Raw genomic sequence first — 24,812 nt, 5'->3', positions numbered from 1 at the left:
ATTACCCTCAAATCACCACCCCAAACTCCTGCTAGGTTACCTTGTTGAGGAGTCAGAACACCCTGCTCACCTTTGGTCCAGCGAAGTAAGAGAGAGAGCTAACTTCTCAGCAGCTATCTTTTATACCTGGTGAGGTCCTGCTGTTCTGCCTTGCAAGGGCTGTGTGCAAAATTCCCCGCCCAAAGGGTCCAATACACAAGAGAAAGCTGTGATTGGCTAACTCAGAGTGGTTGGACTGGATTAATGTGTCTTCCGGAGCTCCCTGGGCTGGAACAAAAGGGAAATACAACTGCTCTATTGTCCAGAATGCTAGGTGATTTAGACCCATTCAATTGTTAAACGTTTCCCATTCAAGGTACAAAAGTCTCTTCTGCAGTTTGGATGTATCCACTCGATATACAAACAAATGCTAATAGCATTCAGTTGCTTTGTAAACAAAGCATTGTCCTTTGTCTTCATTGAACCTTACTTCCAGACACAGAAAGCTGCATTCCAAGCCCCTTTGTCTTCGGCCATGTGGTGACAGCCATTTTTATCCCTGGAAATTTAAAAGCACAACGCCAAGGGATTCTTTAATCAAAAAAATTGATCTTCAGAACTGTAAATTATTGCGAATTCTTACAGCCATAACATATGGTTTCCTCCCTTACTCTCTGGTAAAGGTAAGCAGCTATAGCAATTCATACTAAATCTTTCTGCCTTTCGGATAAATATCCAGGCTGGGAACAGGTCTGCAGTAGAGACATTGCACAAATGCTCCATAGACACAACATTGGGAAACATGGAAAAGCAATTCATACTAAATCTTTCTGCCATTCGGATAAATATCCGGGCTGGGAACAGGTCTGCAGTAGAGACATTGGACAAATGCTCCATAGACACAACATTGGGAAACATGGAAAAGCCATTTAAGGGACCAACGGAATGGCTGGACGTAAAAAGGCCAAGGTCCACCTCGTTGGCCTTTTACCGTCCTGGAAATCTCATGATGCAACGATAATGGCGTTGTTGACTAATCACAGCAATAAATCTCCATCAATGAGTCTACAACAGACCCAGACATGGCACAAGGAAAAAACCCCAGTGGTGGAGAGCTTTGGAAGCCAGAGGTCCAAAGTCGCCTGTTCCTCCCGAGCTCGCTGCACTCACAACACGTCACATCTCAGATTACTCATAGACTGAATCGCAAAATGTTATTTTCTGAAAGAAATCTGTCTAAATTGTATTGGAATGAATCAATACTAACCGCTTCCACCATCTCCCGAGGGAGCCTGTTCCATAGATTGGCCGCTCGCTCACTGAAATATTATTTCTGTTGATTAGTTTTGAATTTACCCCCTTCAAGCGCAGGCCGTGCCCTCTGGTTCTACTGTTCTGGACACGGTGAGACAGCTTGTCCCGGTCAACATTATCTACTCCTCTTAGAACCCTAAAACTACGAATCGCTGCATCCCTCGACCTTCTCTTTTCCAGTGAGAACACGCCCAGTTTACATAATCCCTCTGTTCCCCTCAATCATTCCGGTTGCTCTCTTCTGTACTAGGTTACATTGGGTTGCATCGAGTGTACAGCACAGGCACAGATCATTCAGCCTAACTGGGTCTGTTTGCTTTGATTTCTGCCACTGTGTAGCAGGTCATTGATAATACATGACAATGCAAACAAACCATGTCCCTGATAACCTGTCTAGCGTTCCCTAGCCACCGACTCCATCCCTCTCCCTGTCTGAGGCTGAACCACACTGTTCGCAACCTTGGTGTCATATTTGACCTGAAATGAGCTTCCGACCACATATCTGCGTCATCACTAAGACCGCCTAATTCCACCACCGTAACATCGCCCGTCTCCGCCCCCGCCTCAGCTCATCCGCTGCTGAAACCCTCATCCATGCCTTTGTTACCTCCAGACTTGACTATTCCAACGCACTCCTGGCTGGCCTCCCACATTCTACCCTATGTAAACTTGAGGTCATCCAAAACTCGGCTGCCCGTGTCCTGACTCGCACCAAGTCTCGTTCGCCCATCGCCCCAGTGCTCGCTGACCTACATTGGATCCCGGTTAAGCAATGCCTTGATTTTAAAAATCTCATCCTTGTTTTCAAATCCCTCCATGGCCTCGCTCCTCCCTATCTCTGTAATCTCCTCCAGCCCCACTGTAATGTCCGTGTGTAATTGAGACACGGACTGCAGAAGTTGGTTATAACAGGTGTTTACTGAATGGAGACAAAACTGGAACTACTATACAAAGTTACTGCACAGGCTTATATACAGGGGTGGTCACTACTGGTACTGCAGTATACAGGGGCTGCAGAATATAGTTCCTTCTTCAAGGTACATACACTACACGCACAACCCCCGAGATATCTGCACTCCTCTAACTCTGGCCTCTTGAATATCGCCGATTATAATTGCTCCACCATTGGTGGCCGTGGCCTCTGTTGCCTGGGCCCTAAGCTCTGGAATTCTCTCCCTAAACCTCTCCACCTCTTTACCTCTCTCTCCTCCTTTAAGACGCTCCTTAAATCCTACCTCTTTGACCAAGCTTTTGGTCACCTGCCCTAATTTATCCTTATGTGGCTCAGTGTCAAATTTTGTTTGATAATCGCTCCTGTGAAGCGCCTTGGAACGTTTTACTACGTTAAAGGTGCTATATTAATACAAGTAGTTGTTGTTGCTAATGTTCTTCATTGTAATATATTTTCACGGGATTTTGAATAATGTATGTACGGTTCACTTTCCCCAGTCGGTAGTCAGTAGCCATCACGGGTACACAGTGGTCCAGAGGCTTCATTAGGTGCAGTTTGTCACATAAGGAGTGAGCGAGCATGTTTCAAGAATCAATGGGCATTTATTGCCCATTCCTAATTGCCCTTGAGAAGGTGGTGGTGAGCCACCTTCTTGAACCGCTGCAGTCCGTGTGGTGAAGGTGTTAGGGAGGGAGTTCAGGATTTTGACCCAGTGACAATGAAGGATCGGCCGATATATTTCTAAGTCAGGATGGTGTGTGACTTGGAGGGGAACTTGGAGCTGGTGGTGTTCCCATGCGCCTGCTGCCCTTGTCCTTCTAGGTGGACGAGGTCGCGGGTTTGGGAGGTGCTGCCGAAGAAGCCTTGGCGAGTTGCGGCAGTGCATCTTGTAGATGGTACACACTGCAGCCACGGTACGCCGGTGGTGGAGGGAGTGAATGTTTAAGGTGGTGGATGGGGTGCCAATAAAATGGGGCTGCTTTGTCCTGGTTAGCGCAGGAGAAGCAGCTTTGTTATTTTCACATTTCAAGCAAAGCTTTTAAGTACTGTCAAGATCTAGTGTGTACTGCAGTTAGCTGTTCAGTGTTCAATAAATCAGTCTAGTGGTTTACAGGCTCAGCTGTGGTCTAATGGTACGTCCAATCAGTCAGCTGTGGTCAAATGGTGCGTCCAATCAGTCAGCTGTGGAAGATGAGGAGGTGGCGATATTGGTATGCGGTATACTGCTGGTATACTGCTGGATATTAAACAGGTAAAGTCGCATTCCGAGTGACAGGCAATGCAAAGGCTTCTTACGGGAGTGGTTGGAGGCATTAAGCCCAAGTAAGTATCTAGCGTTTCTAAAAAAAAACTTGCATTTATATAGCCGCACTGTCGGAGGGGCAGTACTGAGGGAGCGCTGCACTGTCGGAGGGGCAGTACTGAGGGAGCACTGCACTGTCGGAGGGGCAGTACTGAGGGAGTGCTGCACTGTCGGAGGGTCAGTACTGAGGGAGCGCTGCACTGTCGGAGGGACAGTACTGAGGGAGCGTTGCACTGGCGGAGGGGCAGTACTGAGGGAGCGCTGCACTGTCGGAGGGACAGTACTGAGGGAGCGTTGCACTGGCAGAGGGGCAGTACTGAGGGAGCGCTGCACTGTCAGAGGGGCAGTACTGGGGGAGCGCTGCACTGTCGGAGGGACAGTACTGAGGGAGCGTTGCACTGGCGGAGGGGCAGTACTGAGGGAGCGCTGCACTGTCGGAGGGACAGTACTGAGGGAGCGTTGCACTGGCGGAGGGGCAGTACTGAGGGAGTGCTGCACTGTTGGAGGGGCAGTACTGGGGGAGCGCCGCACTGTCGGAGGGACAGTACTGAGGGAGTGTTGCACTGTCGGAGGGGCAGTACTGATGGAGCGCTGCACTGTCGGAGGGGCAGTACTGAGGGAGTGCTGCACTGTCGGAGGGGCAGTACTGAGGGAGTGCCGCACTGTCAGAGGGGCAGTACTGAGGGAGTGCCGCACTGTCAGAGGGGCAGTACTGAGGGAGTGCTGCACTGTCGGAGGGGCAATACTGAGGGAGTGCCGCACTGTCGGAGGGGCAGTACTGAGGGAGCGCGGCACTGTCGGAGGGGCAGTACTAAGGGAGCGCTGCACTGTCGGAGGGGCAGTACAGAGAGAGCGCTGCACTGTCGGAGGGGCAGTACTGAGGGAGCGCTGCACTGTCGGCGGTGCCATCTTTTGGATGAGATGCTAAACCGAGGCATCTTCTCCTCTCTCAGGTGGACGTAAAAGATCCCATGGCTCTATTTCGAAGTAGAGCAAGGGAGTTCTCCCCGGTGTCCTGGACAATATTAATCCCTGAACCAACATCACTAAAACAGATTATCTGGTCATTATCACATTGCTGTTTGTGGGAGCTTGCTGTGCGCACATTGGCTGCCGCGTTTCCTGCATTACAACAGTGACTACACTTCAAAAAGTACTTCATTGGCTGTAAAGCGCTTTGGGATGTCTGGTGGTTGTGAAAGGCGCTGTAGAAATGCGAGTCTGTCTTTCTTTCAAGCCATAAAACGTCCCAAGGCTCTTCACATCAAATCAAATCTGGTGGCAAGCCAGATAAACAGATATTAGGACAGGAGACTAAAAGCTTAGTCAGAGAGTCAAAGGGCAGGATTTTCATTGGGCCGTGGAGGCGGGATTGGAGGCCTGTGGGGAGTTAAAATTGTAAAACTGGCGTGCAGGCCCAACCCCGCCTCCAAGCAATTTTCATTAATTCGTGTCTAATGGTCCCGTCTCCGTCCCGCCTCCAAGAGGCAGGATAGGCCGCTAAGGCCCTGAACAAGCACTAAATTGCCTCTATAATGCCATTTTGATAGGCCTTTGCGATTTTAACCCTTTTCCCACGTGAAACACGCCTGTTCTGAAACACGACGGTGAAACCTGGTGGGAGCACAATTGGATTGCCGACTATCAGCTGCAGGTCAACCATTAAAGAGGAGATTTGATCAGCCATCATTTGTGGGTGGCAGGGCTTTGTAGTCTCAGGTCTGTGGGAACTTTTAGAAGGCATAACCACAGCTGTGGAAGTTTGGAGCCTGACACCCATCTCCAGTGTGACCTCCTGGGAAACCCCTCTCGCCACCCTCACTCAGCGCTTCCTCTACTGAGGCATATACCAGAAGCATGGGAGCCATTTATTTCCTTCCCTTCTGGACATTAGATGAGGACGAAGACCAGCCGTGGCACCAGCAGAACCACGAACACCAGCAGCACCAACAGCAGCAGCACCAACAGGAGCGCCAAGCTGCTGCTCACCCACCTGAAGCTGTACAGGCCGGAAGGGGCCAGCGCATGGAAGCCTGTCGGCACAGGAGATACCCCCCAAACAGGGTCTACAGACATAGGGTCAGCTACCTCAATATGTCTGAGCAGCAGTGCCAAAGGCAGCTCCGACTTTTGCGAGAGGTAGTGGGTGACATCTGCGCAATGCTGCAACAAGACCTGCAGCTCAGAGGGCCAGGTGGGCAACCCTTACCAGTGGCCATCAAAGTCATCACCACACTCAACTTTTTTGCCTCAGGCTCATTCCAGGGATCAGCAGCAGACATCAGCGGCATCTCCCAGGCGGCCGCACACACTTGCATCACGCAGGTAACCGATGCCCTCTTTGCCATCGCGCACAATCACATCCATGTCACCAAGGATCAAGCAAGTGTCACGGTGCGTGCGGTTGGATTAGCTCATCTGGCAGGCTTTCCAAGGGTGCAGGGCGTCGTTGACTGCACACATGTGGCCCTTAAGGCACCCCATCGCAATCCAGGTATTTTTGTCAACCACAAGGGCTTCCAATCCCTTAACGTTCAGCTGGTGTGCGACCACAAGAAGGTAATTTTGCATGTTTGTGCCATGTACCCTGGCAGTTGCCATGACTCCTTCATACTGCACCAGTCCAGTGTGCCTCTGCTATTCAGTCCGCCAGACCAACTTAACGGATGGCTACTTGGAGACAAGGGCTATCCCCTGAAGACATGGCTAATGACGCCGTTGAGGAGCCCATCCAACGAAGCTGAGGAGAGCTACAACTTCAGCCACATGTCCACCAGAGCCATAATCGAGCAAACCATCGGGTTGCTGAAGATGCCTGGATAGATCAGGAGGAGCCCTGCAGTACTCAGCAGCCAGGGTCTCCAGCGTCGTGGCTTGCAGATTCCTAAGGACCAAGTGGCTCCTCACATGGAGATGATGGAGGTGGAGATGGAGATGATGATGATGATGGAGATGGAGATGGAGATGGAGATGGAGATGGAGGAGATGGAGATGGAGATGATGATGATGATGGAGAAGGAGATGGAGATGATGGAGATGGAGATGGAGCAGGAGGAGATGGAGATGGAGATGGAGCTGGAGAAGGAGGAGATGGAGACGGAGATGGAGATGGAGAAGGAGGAGATGAAGATGATGGAGATGATGGAGATGGAGATGGAGCAGGAGGAGATGGAGATGGAGATGGAGCTGGAGAAGGAGGAGATGGAGATGGAGACGGAGATGTAGATGGAGAAGGAGGAGATGGAGATGATGGAGATGATGGAGATGGAGATGGAGCAGGAGGAGATGGAGATGGAGATGGAGAAGGAGGAGATGGAGATGATGGAGATGATGGAGATGGAGATGGAGATGGAGCAGGAGGAGATGGAGATGGAGATGGAGAAGATGGAGATGGAGGAGGAGGAGGAGGAGCGGGAGCGGGAGCAGGAGCAGGAGCAGGAGCAGACATTGCTGCCCGGGATGCAAGGAACGCACTCATCTTGGCCAGATTTGCTTAGCCTAGCCAATCAAGCACTTTTGCCTCGCAGCTTCTTACCTGAGCATCGACAATGGCCAAGAACCAGCGGATTCCTAGCAATTTGACCACCATACTGACACTTGCTAGTAATCCTAAGCCCTCAATGTGAAAGTCCCATTCGCGAAATGACACACGCCACAACTACAGCAGTAGCCATCAGATTTTTTATTTACATTATTCATCTGATGGCTTTTTCACAGAAAACATCAAATTTCACCCAAGTGACTACCCTTGTGGCTATTTGTGCAGTACCTTTCTCTTACGCGTGCTCCTACGTGGTGCTTCCCCTGTGGCTTCAGCAGAAGTGGAGGCCCCTTGCTCTCTTTCCTGCTGCTCCTGTCTCGACACCTTTGGCAGGCGTCCTCTGGGGTTGCAAAGCTGTGAGGGCCCGGCAACAGTCTGCTGCTCCTGCGGCTGTGCAGGGGTTGAGACGCCGATCTCAGTTGGGTATGGACTCCGGTGGGGCTCTGACCAAGGGCTCTGCAGTGGCATGGAAGTGTGAGCGCTTGGAGAGGAGCCCCCACTTCCTTGATGTCTGCCACCAACTTCCCTCTCATGGGTCAGGTCCCCCTCAGCGCTTGCAAGTGGCTTGAGAGCACCTTGCTGCACATCAGGGGGGCCATGGGGACCCGTATCTGCACTGGCAGTCCTACTCAGAAGAACTTCCATGAAGGTCTGGTTTCTCTGTTCAATAGATGACCATCGCCCCTCCAGAGATGTCATTCTATTCTGAACACTCACCATGTTTTCTGCACTCTGGCGACTTATCACCTCCATGGAGATTGCCATCCTTTCCATGGTGATGCGTTCATACGCCAATGACTCCACAAAGGCTCTGCTCATGTTCGCTATGGACTCCTCCATTCGCGCCACACTCACATTGACCCTGGAGACAAAACCTGCCAGAGACTCCTGCACCTGTTCCTGGAGTTCCAGCACCGCTGATCTTATGGATGGACCCAGAGGCAGAGGGTCGACATGCAGCTGAGCCGAGCTGGCAGAGTCCTGCGCCTTCCGACGAGGACTCTCCACTGCTGTCCCTGTCTCCACAATCTGCTGATGCTTACTTGTGAGCTGTGATACACCAGGTGACAACACTACTCTATGTCCTGAAGGTCCCACCGAGGTGTGAGTGTCTGCGCTGGTGCTGGGTGCGCTGAATTCTGCTGACGCTGCGCACTCAGAGGTTGCAGCTTCCTCTGAGGAGTCTTGAGGCTCATGCTCTTCCTCCTGGCTAGTGGGGACGGGTGCTTGCAATGGTCCTGTGGGGGTGTAAAGGAATAAGTCAGAGATGTGATGCCAAGGTTACATGCACATTGCATATTGCAGATGGTCATAAGTCCATCTGTTAGAGCTTCCGAATCATTATCAGCGACTCATGCAATGTCAATGAGAGAGATGATAAACTATTCTGTCACCAGCTTGCTGTGATGCACCATTCTGTCCGTCCCCTACTTGCGCATCGTCCTCCAGTCCTACGATCTCCAGGACCGCCTCCTCCCAGGGGGTGAGGTGGGCTACTGAGGGTGGCCCTCCTCCTGTCCTCGCTCTTTCTCGCTTATTGTGAGCTCGCTTTTCCTTCACTGAGGGAGACAAGTGGAGGTTGAGTTAGAATGAAGGAGTGAGTGTAGAGATTCCATAGCATAGCATAGCATAGATACTTAGAAGGAGACAAAGATGAAGTGAGGTGGCAAGACCAAGGGCCCTCCCTGTGTGTTGTCAGTTGTTTTCACAGCATCAGAGTAATAGGGAGTGTGAGGGCTGCATAGTCGAATAGTTAGGTGAATGTGACCATAGAGAGAAAGGGAATGGATAAGGGTGCATGGATGTCAGTGTCAAGTGGGATGTGGAGGAAGAGATTGCTAAAGCTGAGTGCTGGTGAGGAAAGGCAATGGGGATCAGATTGAGGGTGATGGGAAATTCATACTCACTTTTCCAGTGCACAGAAGGTCATGAAATCTCTTCCTGCACTGAATCCACGTTCTGCGGGATACTGATAATGAGTTGACCTCCTGGGCCACCTAGATCCACACAGCCTTGATCTGCCGGGGAGGCTTCTTCCTCCCTGAAGAAGGAAAGAGCACCTCTTTATGAGCTCTTGCTCCCTCCACTAAAGCTTGCAGGGCAACGTCATCCAACATGGGAGCAGACCTTGGTCATTCTTCCTCCAGGTCCCTGTAGCATGAAAGGCCAAAAGGTTGGCAGTCTGCAGAAGAAGCAAGGCTTGTCGCAGACCTTAAATGCAGCAGCAATGATGACGTCATCGGAGGTGACTTTCAGACTGGAAAAACTCATTGGCCATGGGTTCCCACACGCTGGAACTCAATTGGCCAATTACGTTAAAATCGCATCAATGTCCCACATCGATTTAGATTCGGGTGGATAACACGAAATGCGGATTACACGACCCCAGCCCGCTCCTGAATTAAAATCCAGCCCAGAGAGTTTTTAAGGAGCAAATACTTCAAGCCCTGGGAAAGGGTGAACTGGAATCGGAAATGGTGCCAAGTCTTCATTTCCAAACACTGAAGGTTTAGGGAGGGGGGGAAGAGTGTGTCGGATTGGGAGCTCGGGGGATTCATGTATAGGTCCGGGGTGTGTGGAAGGAATGAGGTGATGGGCCTTTTGGTCTCTGGCTCATTCCCAATCCTCAAATGAACTAATGATTTTACTTCATTCTTCCAGACTCGAGCTGAACAACTCTTCACGACTGAGGTTTATGAGAGTTCATCGCAAGTGGTCACAAAGATCATCGAAGAATCAACAAGCAGTTTCAACATTGGGATGTCTCTGAAACTAAACGTTAAGATAGTGAACATCACGGCTGGCATCGGCTATAGAAACAACAAGTCCAGAAATCTCGAGATTCTGCTCAGTCACAACCAGTCACAGGTACAGTCCCAGATCAGAGGTAGCAGGAGCAGAGAGAGAGAGAGAGCGAGAGAGGGAGCGGGGGAGAGCAGGGGAGAGCAGGGAAAGAGAGAGGGAGAGCGGGGAAGAGAGCGGGGGAGAGAGAGCGGGGGATGTAATGATATCAGCAAATAGTGATGGTATTTGCCTGTTTGATTATGATGCCTTACCAGCATGTTTGCCTGATTGATTACTTATGCCTGACCAGCAGAGGGCATGTGAGAGACAAGCAGTTTAGTTTATTTTTGGTTTCACTTTAGATGGATTACTAACATGATGTCTCCTGTAAATGCTGTTAACTGAGTTGAACATACTTGAGATAAAAAGTCATTCTCTTTCATAAATGTCTCGTCATTGAACCCACATACAAATCGATACATGGTGTCAGAAGTGATTGAAAGAGATGAAGAGGAAAAATCTGAAGTTAAATCAGCTCTCCACATATTAGCAAGCCAAAAGAGAACATCGTTGCTTACCATTGGAGAATAGCTAACGAAGTGAAAAAATGGAAGGTTTACACCCACCGGCAAAGCTTCAGTTGACAGGTAATGTGGCTGAAAATTGGAGAAGGTTCAAACAACGTTTGGAGTTGTATTTATCAGCAATCGGAGCTGACGAGAAAAGTGATAAAATGAAAGCGTCAGTGTTCTTACATGTCGTGGGTGATGAAGCACTGGAGGTGTATAATAACTTCACATTCGCTGCTGATGGAGACAAAATGAAGCTGGATAAAATAATGGAACAGTTTGAGGCCTACTGCATACCTAAACATAACGTGACGTTTGAGAGGCATAGATTTTTCACATGTGTACAGAAAACGGGAGAGACTATTGATCAGTATGTGACTGAACTGAGAAACCGAAGCAAAACATGTGAATTTGGGGGACTGACAGACTCGCTGATAAAAGACAGACTGGTGTGTGGTATTCCAGATAATGGTCTAAGGGAAAGACTGCTAAGAGAGCAAGATCTAGACCTGGGAAAAGCCATAGCACTGTGTAGGGCTACAGAGACTGTGAAGTCGCAGGCAAAAGAGCTGTTCAGTGACAGTAGCTGCAACGTGGATGCAGTGAGTAAGAACGGACACAAACCATTTAACAAAAAGAGCGCCAATGTGAAAAAAGAGGCGTGGCCAGCGAACAAAAATGAAAGGGGTAATCGAAAGTCATGTGGTCGATGCGGTACACAGCATACACCAAGAAAGTGTCCAGCATATGGTAAAACATGCAATAGTTGCAACAAAAACAACCATTATGCCCGTTGCTGCAAGAACCAAGCGCAACAAAGCAAGGTCCATGCAGTAGATGAAAGCGAGATGGAGGAGTTCTATGTAGATGTGGTGTCTGAAAACAAAAAAGAAAAAAGAGACTGGATGTTGACACTAAAAGTGAATGACATACATATTCCATTTAAATTGGATACTGGAGCACAAATTAATGTGATATCAGAGACTGATTTTAAGAAAATTAGACCCAGACCAAAGATACATGGAATAAAAGTGAAAGTGACAGGATACTCAGGTACTGATATACCAGTGAAAGGAAGATGCATTGTCAAAGTGACACACAAGGACAGACAGCACACGCTAGCATTAATCGTGGTGCCAAAGGATGTGCAGGCCATACTAGGTTTAATAGCCTGTGAGAGACTGAACCTGGTAAAGAGAGTCCTCGTTGTGGAAAGCGAAGGAGAGACAGTCTATGATGAACTCATGAAAGAGTACAACGACCTATTTAAGGGTCTAGGCTGCCTTCCAGGAGAACACACGATCAGAGTAGATAAAAGTATGCCAACGGTCATACATCCATGCAGAAAAGTTCCGTTTGCTCTTCAAAAGCAACTGAAGGCAGAGTTGGACAGGATGGAAAGCCTGAAAGTGATTCAGAAGATAGATGAGCCAACTGAGTGGGTGAGTTCCCTTGTCGTAGTGGACAAAAAGAATGGAAAGCTCAGAATTTGCCTGGATCCAAGAGATCTAAACAGAGCAATAAAGAGAGAGCACTTCAAGCTTCCGACACGTGAGGAAATCATGTCACAGTTTGCAAATGCAAAGTATTCCAACAAGTTAGATGCATCATCAGGATTTTGGCAGATGAAATTGGACGAAGCAAGTTCAAGATTGTGCACGTTCAACAGTCCATTTGGCAGATACAGATTCCTAAGGTTACCATTTGGCATTGCCTCAGCTCCTGAAGTGTATCACAAAACTATCCATATGATCTATGAGCACCTGGAGGGAGTTGATACATCAATGGATGACATCATAGTATGGGGAACCACGAGAACTGAGCATGACGAGAGACTGAAAAAAGTGCTGGAAGCAACAAGGAAAACAAACCTGAAGCTGAATAGAGAGAAATGCCAGCTCGGGGTGACAGAACTGACATTCGTGGGAGATATCCTTAGCAGTGAGGGCATCAGACCAGATCCCAGAAAGGTGTCCGGCATTGAGAATATGCCAAAGCCACAATGCAAAAAGGACGTGCAGAGGTTTAATGGAATGATCAACTACATGGGTAAATTCATATCCAACCTCTCAGAAAAGATGGCGCCACTGAGACGACTAACTGAAAAGAACATAGAATGGGAATGGAATCATGAGCATGAGAAGTCATGGAACGATCTAAAGAAACTGCTCACAGAGGAACCAGTTCTGAGGTTTTATGACCCAGCGAGACCCATCAAGATATCATCAGATGCATCACAGAGTGGGCTCGGTGCTGTTCTTCTGCAAAAATATGACTACTGGCAACCTATTGCACATGCATCGTGCTCAATGACAGACGCGGAGACGCGATATGCTCAAATAGAAAAGGAGCTGCTCAGCATCACATACGCCTATGAAAGATTTCACCAGTTTGTGGCAGGACAAGCAATCAGTGTAGAGACTGACCATAAGCCCTTGATTGCATTGTTCCAAAAGCCACTAAATAGCTGTCCGCTTAGAATACAAAGAATGATGATCAGGCTGCAACGCTATACACTGAATGTTGCGTACACACCGGGTAAGCTGATGTATACAGCAGACACGTTGTCCAGAGCTGTTGACCCAAGTGAGCCCGCAAACACCAAAATGGATGAAAAAGTGAACGCCTACGTGGACATGATCACAAGTGCACTGCCCATAGCAGATGCAAAAATGGAGCTCATAAAGACTGAGACAAACAAAGATGAAACAATGAGACGACTGAGGAAAAGCATCTTGGATGGATGGCCCAACATGAAGCAAGACTGCTCACCTGACATGGCAGAGTACTGGAACTGCAGGGCGGAACTATCAGTGGTCGAAGACATCATCTACAAAGGAAGTAAAATAGTTATCCCAAAGAGTCTGAGAAAAGAGATGCTAAAAAGGATCCATGGAGGACATCTGGGAATCAAAGTGTAAGAAAAGAGCACGAGAGGTGATGTACTGGCCACGAATCAACCAAGATGTGATAAATGAGGTGTCAAACTGCACAATATGCCTGAAATATCGAGCAAGCAATCCGGTAGAACCATTAAAGCCACACCCAGCGCCAGACAGACCTTACCAGAAGGTAGGCGCTGACCTATTCGTATGTCAAGGGAAGGACTATCTTGTTGTCACAGACTATTACTCCCTGTATCCAGAGGTTTGTGGACTGTACACCACCACTGCAGATGCTGTGATAAGATGTATGAAAGCCATATTCTCCAGACATGGCGTGGCAAGCGAGGTCTTCACAGACAACGGACCCCAGTTTTACAATGCAAGTTTCCGACACTTTGCCAAAGAGTGGGACTTTGTCCACACAACGTCAAGTCCTCACTTTCCACAGTCCAATTGGTCCAAAGCATGCTTGTATACCGCACAACGCCGCTCGAGTGTGGTATGTCACCAGCCCAACTCCTTATGGGATGTCGGCTAAGGTCAAACCTACCCGTCCCGGAGAACCTCCTGAAAACAAAAGAGGGGGAGAAAGTGAGGAAGTTCAAAGAGCAACAGAAAGAAAAGCAAAAGTACTACTATGACAGAGGAACACAAAACCTACCTGAACTCCACACTGGTGACCAAGTAAAGTTCAAAGACAAAACAAACATATGGACTCAGAAGGGAACTGTCCTGAGTGAAGTTCAACCAAGATCATACACCATTCAGACAGATGAGGGTGCTGTTCTGAGAAGAAATCGTCGGGATCTTCTCATGGGACCAGCCACAGCAAGTCAAAAGACTGATACTGTTGAACAACCTGATCACACAGCAGGTCAAAAGACTGATACTGTTGAACAACCTGATCACACAGCTGAGAAACCATCATCTGAGGCAACAACTCAGATTCAAGGACAATCAATCAGAAAATCCTCAAGACACGTGAAGCCTCCTGAGAGACTCATTGAGCAAATTTAAGGACTATTGTTATAGAAGGAAGTAATGTTATCTTATTCTTCAAGTTCTAGTGTATTTACATATTGCATGTGAACACACAAAGCAAGGTTAAAAACCTTGATAATGATAATGTTAATGTAAGTTCATTAAGTGTTACAGTTAAAAAGCAGAGTAATACGAAGAAAACATGTTGTTAGTTAAAAGTAAAATACTTTTGTTTTAAGAAAGGGAGATGTAATGATATCAGCAAATAGTGATGGTATTTGCCTGTTTGATTATGATGCCTTACCAGCATGTTTGCCTGATTGATTACTTATGCCTGACCAGCAGAGGGCATGTGAGAGACAAGCAGTTTAGTTTATTTTTGGTTTCGCTTCAGATGGATTACTAACATGATGTCTCCTGTAAATGCTGTTAACTGAGTTGAACATACTTTAGATAAAAAGTCATTCTCTTTCATAAATGTCTCGTCATTGAACCCACATACAAATTGATACAGGGGAGAGAGAGGGGGAGAGCGGGGAAGAGAGTGGGGGAGAGAGAGTGGGGGAGAGAGAGCAGGGGAGCGAGAGCAGGGGAGAGAGAGAGAGCGGGGGAGGGGGAGAGAGAGAGAGCGGGGGAGGGGTGAGAGAGAGAGCGGGGGGAGAGAGAGAGCGGGGCAGGGGGAGAGAGAGAGAGCGGGGGAGAGAGAGCGGGGGAGAGAGAGCGGGGGGAGAGAGAGCGGGGGGAGAGAGAGCGGGGGAGAGAGAGCGTGGGAGGGAGAGAGGGAGTGGGGGAGAGAGAGAACGGGGAGAGAGAGAGCAGGGGGAGAGAGAGCAGGGGGGAGAGAGAGCAGGGGGAGAGAGAGCGGGGGGGAGAGAGAGCAGGGGGAGAGAGAGCGGGGGAGAGAGAGCGGGGGGAGAGATAGCGGGGGGAGAGAGAGCGGGGGAGAGAGAGCGTGGGAGGGAGAGAGGGAGTGGGGGAGAGAGAGAACGGGGAGAGAGAGAGCAGGGGGAGAGAGAGCAGGGGGGAGAGAGAGCGGGGGGAGAGAGAGCGGGGGGGGAGAGAGAGCAGGGGAGAGAGAGCGGGGGGAGAGAGAGCAGAGGTAGAGAGAGCGGGGGGGAGAGAGAGCAGGGGGAGAGAGAGCGTGGGGGAGAGAGCAGGGGGAGAGAGAGTGAGGGGGAGAGAGAGCGGGGGGAGAGAGAGCAGGGGGAGAGAGAGCATGGGGGAGAGAGAGCAGGGGGAGAGAGAGCGGGGGGAGAGAGAGAGCGGGGCAGGGGGAGAGAGAGAGAGCGGGGGAGAGAGAGAGCAGGGGGAGAGAGAGCGGGGGGGAGACAGAGCAGGGGGAGAGAAAGTGGTGGGAGAGAGAGAGCGGGGCAGGGGGAGAGAGAGAGAGCGGCGGGAGAGAGAGAGCGGGGAAGGGGGAGAGAGAGAGAGCGGGGGGAGAGACAGCGGGGGGGAGAGAGAGCAGGGGGAGAGAGAGTGTGGGAGGGAGAGAGGGAGTGGGGGAGAGAGAGAACGGGGGAGAGAGAGAGCAGGGGGAGAGAGAGCAGGGGGAGAGAGAGCGGGGGGAGAGAGAGCAGGGGGAGCGAGAGCGGGGGCAGAGAGAGCAGGGGGAGAGAGAGCGGGGGGAGAGAGAGAGCGGGGCAGGGGGAGAAAGAGAGAGCGGGGGGAGAGACAGCGGGGGGGAGAGAGAGCAGGGGGACAGAGAGCGTGGGAGGGAGAGAGGGAGTGGGGGAGAGAGAGAACGGGGGAGAGAGAGAGCAGGGGAGAGAGAGCATGGGAGGGAGTGAGGGAGTGGGGGAGAGAGAGAACGGGGGAGAGAGAGAGCAGGGGAGAGAGAGCGAGGGGGAGAGATAGAGGGAGCGGGGGAGGGGAGAGAGTGAGAGCAGGGGGAGAGAGTGAGAGAGCGGGGGAGGGGGAGAGAGAGATAGCGGGGGAGGGGGGGAGAGAGAGAGTGGGGGAGGGGGAGAGAGAGAGATTGGGGGAGGGGGGAGAGAGAGAGTGGGGGAGGGGGGAGAGAGAGAGTGGGGGAGGGGGAGAGAGAGATAGCGGGGGGGGGAGAGAGAGATAGCGGGGGAGGGGGAAAGAGAGAGAGAGCGGGGGGGAGAGAGAGAGAGAGAGCGAGGGGGAGAGAGAGAGAGAGCGGGGGAGGGGGAGAGAGAGAGAGTGGGGGAGGGGGGAGAGAGAGAGTGGGGGAGGGGGGAGAGAGAGATAGCAGGGGAGGGGGAGAGAGAGAGTGGGGGAGGGGGAGAGAGAGATAGCGGGGGAGGGGGAGAGAGAGTGGGGGAGGGGGGAGAGAGAGAGTGGGGGAGGGGGAGAGAGAGATAGCGCGGGAGAGGGAGAGAGAGAGCGTGGGAAGGGGAGAGAGAGAGCGGGGGGAGAGAGAGAGCGGGGCAGGGGGAGAGAGAGAGAGCAAGCGGGGGAGAGAGAGGGAGCGGGGAGAGAGAGGGAGCGAGCGGGGGACAGAGTGAGGGAGCGAGCGGGGGAGACAGAGAGTGCGGAGAGAGAGCGGGGAGAGAGCGGGAGCGAGCGGGGGAGAGAGAGTGAGCGAGCAAGGGAGAGAGAGAGTGTGGTGTATGTAACCTGTTCCACCTTAAGAGAACTACCTTAAGAGATGTACTACTTTCTCTTGGCTGCTGTATACTGTAATACCGGTGGTGACCACACCGGTCTATAAACGTTGTGTAGGGATTTGCTGGGCAGTTCAGCCCTGACCTCCGAATAGTAAAGACCTGTTAAAAGTTATTCTTGTGGTCTGTGTCCAGTGATTTATAATAAGCATAACTGGGACACACAGACTTAACAGTGGCGACAAGTCCGATCTTACCCTGCGGCAGTTTTACATCCAAGGCAGCTTCGTCCTCAGAACGGGCGTCGAGAAGAGGCATCCACCCTCATCATCCTGCTGAGCACCATCGCACGGGAGGCATCGAGAACCCGGGTTAAAAAGAAAAATTCTGACCACGAAGCCCTCCATCAGCGACAGGTAGTGATCATCCCTTCTACCACGGTGGTGGGTAAGCCGATCAGCGACACGAGCAGAAAGTCGGCCGTGTTGACTGTGGAGTGGGGGAGGGAAAACGGAGGAAAAAGGGCGAAGAACTCGACCACGGCCGGTGAAAAGGGCCGGGCTGCAATCGAGGCCGAGAGGCGCAGCGACTGGGGCAGCTTAAGGCACGAGAGCCGCGGAGAACTCAAACGCAGCCGGTGTAAAGGACCGGGCTGCATGCGGGGCTGAGAGGCGCAACAGCAGGGGAAGCGTGAATGCCCACGGGAACCGCGGGGGAGTAAAAGCAGCGTCGGGGAATTGAGAACCGCTGGGGAGGCGAGAACGGCAGCAGCACGGCAATCGCCATTGCAGCCAGCGGGGGAAGAAGGCAAACGCGGGAATCCGCCATTGTAGTCGGCGGGGGAAGAAGACGAGCACGGGAAAAACCGCCAAGCGCGGGAAGCCGCCATTTTAGTAGGCGGGGGAAGAAGACAAGCGCGGGAAGCTGCCATTTTGAGAAAAAGAAAAATTTAAAAACTTGCAAGGATGCCTAAACATGGGAACATTAATACCTTTGATAGCGGTATCGAAGATTGGACCACGTATGTAGAACGCATGGAAGTTTATTGTAAAGCAAATAAGGTACCAGATGATGAGAAAGCACTAACCTTATTAAGCTCAATGGGTGCGAAGACATACGGGCTATTGAAGCACCTTCTATCACCAGATAAACCGGCGGATCAGACTTTCGCGAATATTGTTACTGTCCTGAAAAATCATTTAAACCCCACGCCGCTGATGATAGCGGAACAATTTAAATTTTACAGAAGAACGCAGCTGAAAGACGAAAGCAACGCTGAATTTTTAATTGAACTGCGTAAGCTATCAAAGTACTGTCAGTTTGGAACAGGACTAGCAGATGCGCTGAGAGATAAATTTGTGTGTGGATTGTTAAAAGAAGGAACACAAAAGCGACTGCTTGAGGAGAATGATCTTACGCTTGATAAAGCTGTCACTATTGCAGCATCGCACGAAGCCGCAGCGAGAGGCACTGCGGAAATGCAGCTACGGTCACCGGAACTCAGCACCAATCAAATGGTCTTGGGTACAGTCAAATGTTATCGTTGTGGAAAGGCAACGCACGATCAGAACCAGTGCTGGTTCAAAAATCAGGAATGCAGAAAATGTGGCAGGCTTGGTCACATAGCTAAAGTATGCCGGTCAGGAAAGAAGACCAGCAACAAAAAGTCACCGCAGGACAAGTACAGAAAGGTACACAAGGTGACAGAGAACAGTTCGAACGAACAGAAGTCAGATTCAGACTCCAGCAGTAATGAACTGGGTAGTCTAAGAGTACACAATGTTAGTAATGAAGCAGACCTTCAAACAATCTGGGTCACACTTCAGATAGCAGGAGTCCAAGTGAAGATGGAATTGGACACTGGATCGGCATTGACGGTCATGAATAAGCAAGATTACAAAAGGTTATTCCCACATATTCCCCTACGGGATACGGAGATTGTATTGAAAACATACACGGGGCAAAGAGTATACCCCATCGGGAAGATAGAGGTAAAGGTGGTCCACAAGGGCAAAGAAAGCCGAGGAATGGACTTATATGTGCTACCTGAGGGAGGTCAACCACTACTGGGACGGGAGTGGATTAGGAAAATAAATATGGACTGGCATTCCTTAAAAGCACTAACGGTAGATTCCGGTAAAAAAGATGTCAAACCTAAACGATTGTCCAGAATATTGGACGATGCTAAAGAGGTGTTCCAACAGGGACTGGGAACACTGAGAGGAATTACGGCAAACATCAAGGTTGAAGAACATGCAAACCCGAAATTTTTCAAAGCCAGACCGGTACCTTATGCGATACGACCTGCTGTGGAAGCTGAGCTGGAAGGGCTAGAACGTTCAGGAGTACTGTCTAAGGTAGACTGGAGTGAGTGGGCCACGCCCATTGTTCCCGTCATGAAGCGTTCATCGAGCAACAAGCCGGGGGAACCGGGGAAGGTTCGCATCTGTGGAGATTTCAAGATCACTGTTAATCCGGTGCTTCACATGGTGCAGTATCCGCTTCCGCGGATTGAGGATATCTTCGCTTCGTTGTCTGGTGGGAAACACTTCACCAAGATAGACCTGGCACAGGCGTACTTACAGATGGAAGTTGAGGAAGAGTCACGCCAGTATCTCACGATCAACACGCATAGAGGCTTGTACCGGTATAATAGACTGGTTTTTGGAGTGGCATCGGCTCCAGCAATTTGGCAGAGGGCCATGGAGCAGGTATTACAGGGAATTCCAGGCACACAATGTTACCTGGACGATATTCTGATTACAGGAGATGATGACGAGGAACACCTTGCAAATTTGGAACTGGTGCTCACCAGACTGAAAGAATATGGACTTCGAGTTAATCGCCAGAAATGTGAGTTCTTTCAGAAGCGGATCTCGTACTGTGGTCATGTCATTGACCAGGAGGGGCTTCATAAGTCTCCTGACAAGATCGAAGCTGTTGTGAAGGCTCCCGCTCCGGATAATGTATCCCAGTTGAGGTCGTTCCTAGGGTTGATTAACTATTACCATAAGTTTCTGCCAAATTTATCCACGGTGCTGCACCCGCTGAACGCTCTTTTGCAGAAGGGAGTACCATGGAAGTGGAGCGAGGACTGTCAGAGGGCCTTTCGCAAAAGCAAGGCATTGATCACCTCAGAGGAAGTGTTGGCTCACTTCAACCCAACGCTGCCTATCCATTTGGCTTGTGATGCTTCTCCATATGGTATTGGGGCAGTACTCTCACACAAGTTGCCAAATGGCCTGGAGAGGCCAGTTGCGTTCGCATCCAGATCATTGACCTTCGCTGAGCGCAACTATGCTCAGATAGATAGGGAGGCTCTCAGCCTTGTGTGGGGAGTAAAGAAGTTTAATCATTACCTGCAGGGCCAAAAGTTTACGCTTCTGACAGACCACCAGCCGTTGGTATCCATTTTTAACCCTAAGAAGGGTGTTTCAGTGATGACAGCACAGAGACTCCAGAGATGGTCCCTTTTCCTAGGGGCACATCAATATCAGATCGAATTCAAAGGTACAAAGCAGCATGGTAATGCTGATGGGCTGTCGCGCCTGCCACTACCTACAGAGGAGGAGGCACCGACGGTTGACACTGTTGAGTTATTTCACTCGACCATCATCGAATGTTTACCAGTCACCAATGCAAGTATTGAAAGAGAAACCAGGAATGACCCGACACTGTCCCGGGTCTACGAAGTGACAGTGAAGGGATGGCCAGCACATGGTGATCCACTGTTACTGGCATTCTCAGCAAGACGAGAACAGCCGTCCGTCTGTCAAGAAACATTGATGTATGGAACAAGGGTGATTATTCCTCCTAAGTTAAGAGAGAAAGTTCTAAAGGAACTGCATGAAGGTCATCTGGGGGGAGCCAAGATGAAAAGCCTTGCTAGGGCTTATGTGTGGTGGCCGGGTATCGACCAACAGATAGAGGATCTTGTAGTGTATGTACCCGTCTACCTTTAAGGGAACGATTGAGTGTAACCGTTCACCTTTAAGAGAACTACTTTAGGTGTGGCACTATTTGATTGGCTTCTGTATACGGTAATACCGACAGTGACCACACCAGTATATAAGTGATGTTACAGGATAACTAGGGCAGATTCGCCCGGACCTTCGAATAGTAAAGACCTGTTTGTTGTTATTTCTGAAGTCTGTGTATTTATTAGCTGCACAACCCACAGACTTTACAGTGGCGACGAGTCCGATCGTACCCTGCGGCAAGAATAGCAAAGTAACAAAGAGCGTCGAAGAGAGGCAACCGCCCTCGTCGTGCTACCAAAAGAAAACACGAGGCTACAACAACAGAAAGTGTGGTACTTTACAGAAGCTGGAAGACTAGCAACAAAAGCTTCATCAGCAACAGGCACTGATTACCCTGCTACCACGGTGTGGAGTGAGCCGACCAGCAAGAAACAAGGCGGCCGAAGAGACTGTAAGTAGGGGAAGGGGTAGAAGTATCCGGAGGAGAAGGGCAGAGCACTCGACCTCGGTCGAGGGGGAGCTGTACCGGCCAAAAGTCGGGTCCAACGGCGTCGGGTGACAGCCGGACCGCGATCGGCGGGAAAAATCCGGGCAGCGACCGCAGCCACGAAGCGCTGAGCCTGCGAGCAGGCGCGGGAGGAGAAACCCAGCCGCAGCCGGGGAGGGAAACACCGGTCTGTGAGAGGGCTGGGGAGGCGAATGGGAACCGTGCGGGTGAGAGCCGGGTGCGGAGTGAGAGACTGCGAGGAGCCAGTCCAGCGGCTGAGCTGTTCTCCACCAACGGGGTACTCAGAGCCGGCAAAACCGAACGTGCGGGAGTGGGAGAGCGAACAGGAGCCGAGAACGGGGACTGAACCTGTGAACTGTTCCCACCGAAAGTATATCTGTAAACCGTTTTATATGACGTTGACTCCACCGGAATTATCTCTGTAAATTGTTTGTTCTCCACCGAGAGTATATCTGTAAATTGTTATGTGAAGTTGAAGATATGTATGTTTAACGGGGACCCTGTAAGTAATAAGCTAAAAAGGGAGGATTGTAGTGTATGTACCCGTCTACCTTTAAGGGAACGATTGAGTGTAACCGTTCACCTTTAAAGGTAGACGGGTACATACACTACAATCCTCCCTTTTTAGCTTATTACTTACAGGGTCCCCGTGCTCGGCTCTGTCTCTCCCTCTCCCACACGTTCGGTTCTACCGGCTCTGGGTACTCCGTAGGTGGAGAACAGTTCAGCCGCTGGACTGGCTCTCGCGCAGTCTCTCTCCCCGTTCTCGGCTCCTGTTCGCTCTCCCACTCCCGCACGTTCGGTTTTGCCGGCTCTGAGTACCCCGTTGGTGGACAAGCAGCTCAGACTCTGAGCCGGAAGACGATAAGTCCAGCCCACGTATGAAAAACAAGGTTAACATGAACTCACTGACTAAGGTTGGAAAAACGATGGCGTGCATAAAGACAGAGAATTCTGAGTCTGTTCAAGTCACAGACATATGCATTACGGAGGAACACCGAGCTCGAACTCAACGTTATTTCAAAGTATGACAACAATTCGAACAATTAAGTTACCGTCTCGTACAAGAGATGAAAACAATGAAAAAGTTCTATGACACCGAATGGGAGAGTCTGGAAAGACAACAGAACCTGCTGGCTCAAGCAGAGAGCGACCATAGAGCCATCGTGACCAATTACCGATCACACCTCCCTTATGATGTTCAGGAGTTAGAATATTTGCATGATCTAGAGATACAGCATAAAGGCAAACCACGCTACACTGAGGATTTTGTTCTGCAATTGGAGACGGAGCTAGTGCAGGCAAGGTTAAGAGAAGCTGAATCGCAGTGTGCACTTAAAGAGATGCAGAAAAAATCTTGGACATGGAAAAGAGAAACGCTTCTTTACCTGATGTGAATAATGTGGCCATGTTGCAAGAGGAGCTTATCACTCAGTTAAATGAAAATAAAGGGAAAATGACTGAGATAGACTGCAAGAATAAAGAAGATTTGATGGCAGTGAGACTTCAAGAGGCAGATAGCATAACAGCCTTGGCTGAACTCCAACAGGAAATTGCGAAAGAAGCAAATGAAGAGGAATCTTCAGGAAGCCGGGATTTTATTCCAGTACTTCTCTACGACTCCTTGCAAGCAGAGTGTGAGAAGTGGAAAGAACAGTATGAACAGGCCCAGGCTACAATTCTGGAGGGGATTAACTCAGCAACCTCCGAAAAGCTAGTTTTAGTGAAAGCATATGAACAACTAAAGGTTGAACATGAGCGAGAATTACAAAGGCTGCAGGAAATGTTTGACGAGCTCCAGGCCAAGACAGACTCATCGGTAGAGATTCCATCCGTAGATGGAAAATTAGAGGTGGAAGACATAGCAGAACGTGAAATTCAAGATGTCCAAGAACTCGTTAAATTATTGAAGGAAACCCAAGACAAATATGAGGCGGCAATGGCAGAGGTCCAACAACTTGAAGAACATATTCAACTAGGAATCCGGGCAGTGGAAGGAAAGGCCAATGGAAGGAACACAGAGACTGTAGGAATGGCCCCTGATCAGGAGTTAGAGAACACCAAGGCGCAATTTCTTCGAGCGCTTAAAACCAAAGGACCGGAGGAAAGGAAGGTGAAAACATTGGAGGGAAAGGTGGATGAAATGGAGAAGGCGCTAATCCACAGTGTCCCCGTAGAAGAGTTAACGGCCAGCCAACTCTTATACATGCTGAGGGACAAGACTCCAAAATGGGAACACGAGTTTCAGGTTTCAACGGGAAAGAATTCGGAGCTTCCAAAAGTCACGGAGACAGCTGAGGGGGCAACACAGCTTGCACATGGATGTCAAAAGTATGCTGAATTATGTCAAGGGGAACAGAAGAATGCGGAAACAGCTACTTCAGTAGAAGGATTAAATAGCCTGATAACGGAATCCCCGATGGAAGGGAAGGTATTGAACTCACAAATGAGGCCAGGCGGGAAGGAATGGCAGACATCCCAGGAAGAGCGGGATGAATATGAATGCTTGAAGAAGTCTTTTCAAGAAAGATGGTCAGAGAAGGAACCACCGTCGGCTAACGTCCAGTTGGATAAGAAGGAAGTAGAAGGGCCCCTCACTGGCCTAACTCAGGACGACCCCGAATACTATCCTGACCTATTGAGTGACACTGAATATTACGAGGATCTGGTCTGCCCAGTTTGTGATGAAAACTCCCAAAGTACAGAAATCCGCATGAAGCACTTAAGGTCTAATGAACATAGAGAGTTGGTGGCGCTACAGATGGCCGCAGAGAAAGGAGCTCCGAGAGTTTCAAAAAGGCAGAAAAGAAAAAGAAGCAGGAGCTAATAACTGTCTAAAATACTATCATCTCAGGCGGGACACCATGAAAGGAGCTAAATTAGTTGAAAACCCGAAAATTATCAAGACAGCCAGTTGGTTGTAAAAGTCCGCACTGCTGGTTCAACAGGACGGAAGGTCAAGCTGTTACTTTAAGAAAAAGGCTATGGAGGAGTCACGCTAGCCATGTGAACCGGCTACACCAAAGAGATGCTGTTCGGAATGAGTCAAGATCAGAGACTGAACCTGTGAACTGTTCCCACCGAAAGTATATCTGTAAACTGTTTTATATGACGTTGACTCCACCGGAATTATCTCTGTAAATTGTTTGTTCTCCACCGAGAGTATATCTGTAAATTGTTATGTGAAGTTGAAGATATGTATGTTTAACGGGGACCCTGTAAGTAATAAGCCAAAAAGGGAGGATTGTAGTGTATGTACCCGTCTACCTTTAAGGGAACGATTGAGTGTAACCGTTCACCTTTAAGAGAACTACTTTAGGTGTGGCACTATTTGATTGGCTTCTGTATACGGTAATACCGACAGTGACCACACCAGTATATAAGTGATGTTACAGGATAACTAGGGCAGATTCGCCCGGACCTTCGAATAGTAAAGACCTGTTTGTTAT

At 49.8% G+C, this 24,812-nt stretch overlaps 1 protein-coding gene across 1 annotated transcript in view; it reads left to right on the top strand.

Annotated features, from left to right (window-relative positions):
* LOC147105427 (complement component C9-like) overlaps positions 1–24,812 on the top strand; it is a 130,021-nt gene that overhangs the window by 91,308 nt on the left and 13,901 nt on the right. The window contains 1 exon segment of the mRNA XM_086011730.1: positions 9,751–9,957. Within this exon segment, the coding sequence (XP_085867856.1) occupies positions 9,751–9,957 (207 nt within the window).

The sequence above is a fragment of the Somniosus microcephalus genome, chromosome 18, assembly GCF_052327205.1.
Source record: "Somniosus microcephalus isolate GS21.2 chromosome 18, FLI_Smic_1.0, whole genome shotgun sequence".
Lineage (NCBI taxonomy): Eukaryota > Metazoa > Chordata > Chondrichthyes > Squaliformes > Somniosidae > Somniosus > Somniosus microcephalus.
Note: the sequence above shows the minus strand (reverse complement) of the source record. Positions and strands in the feature narration are given on the sequence as shown.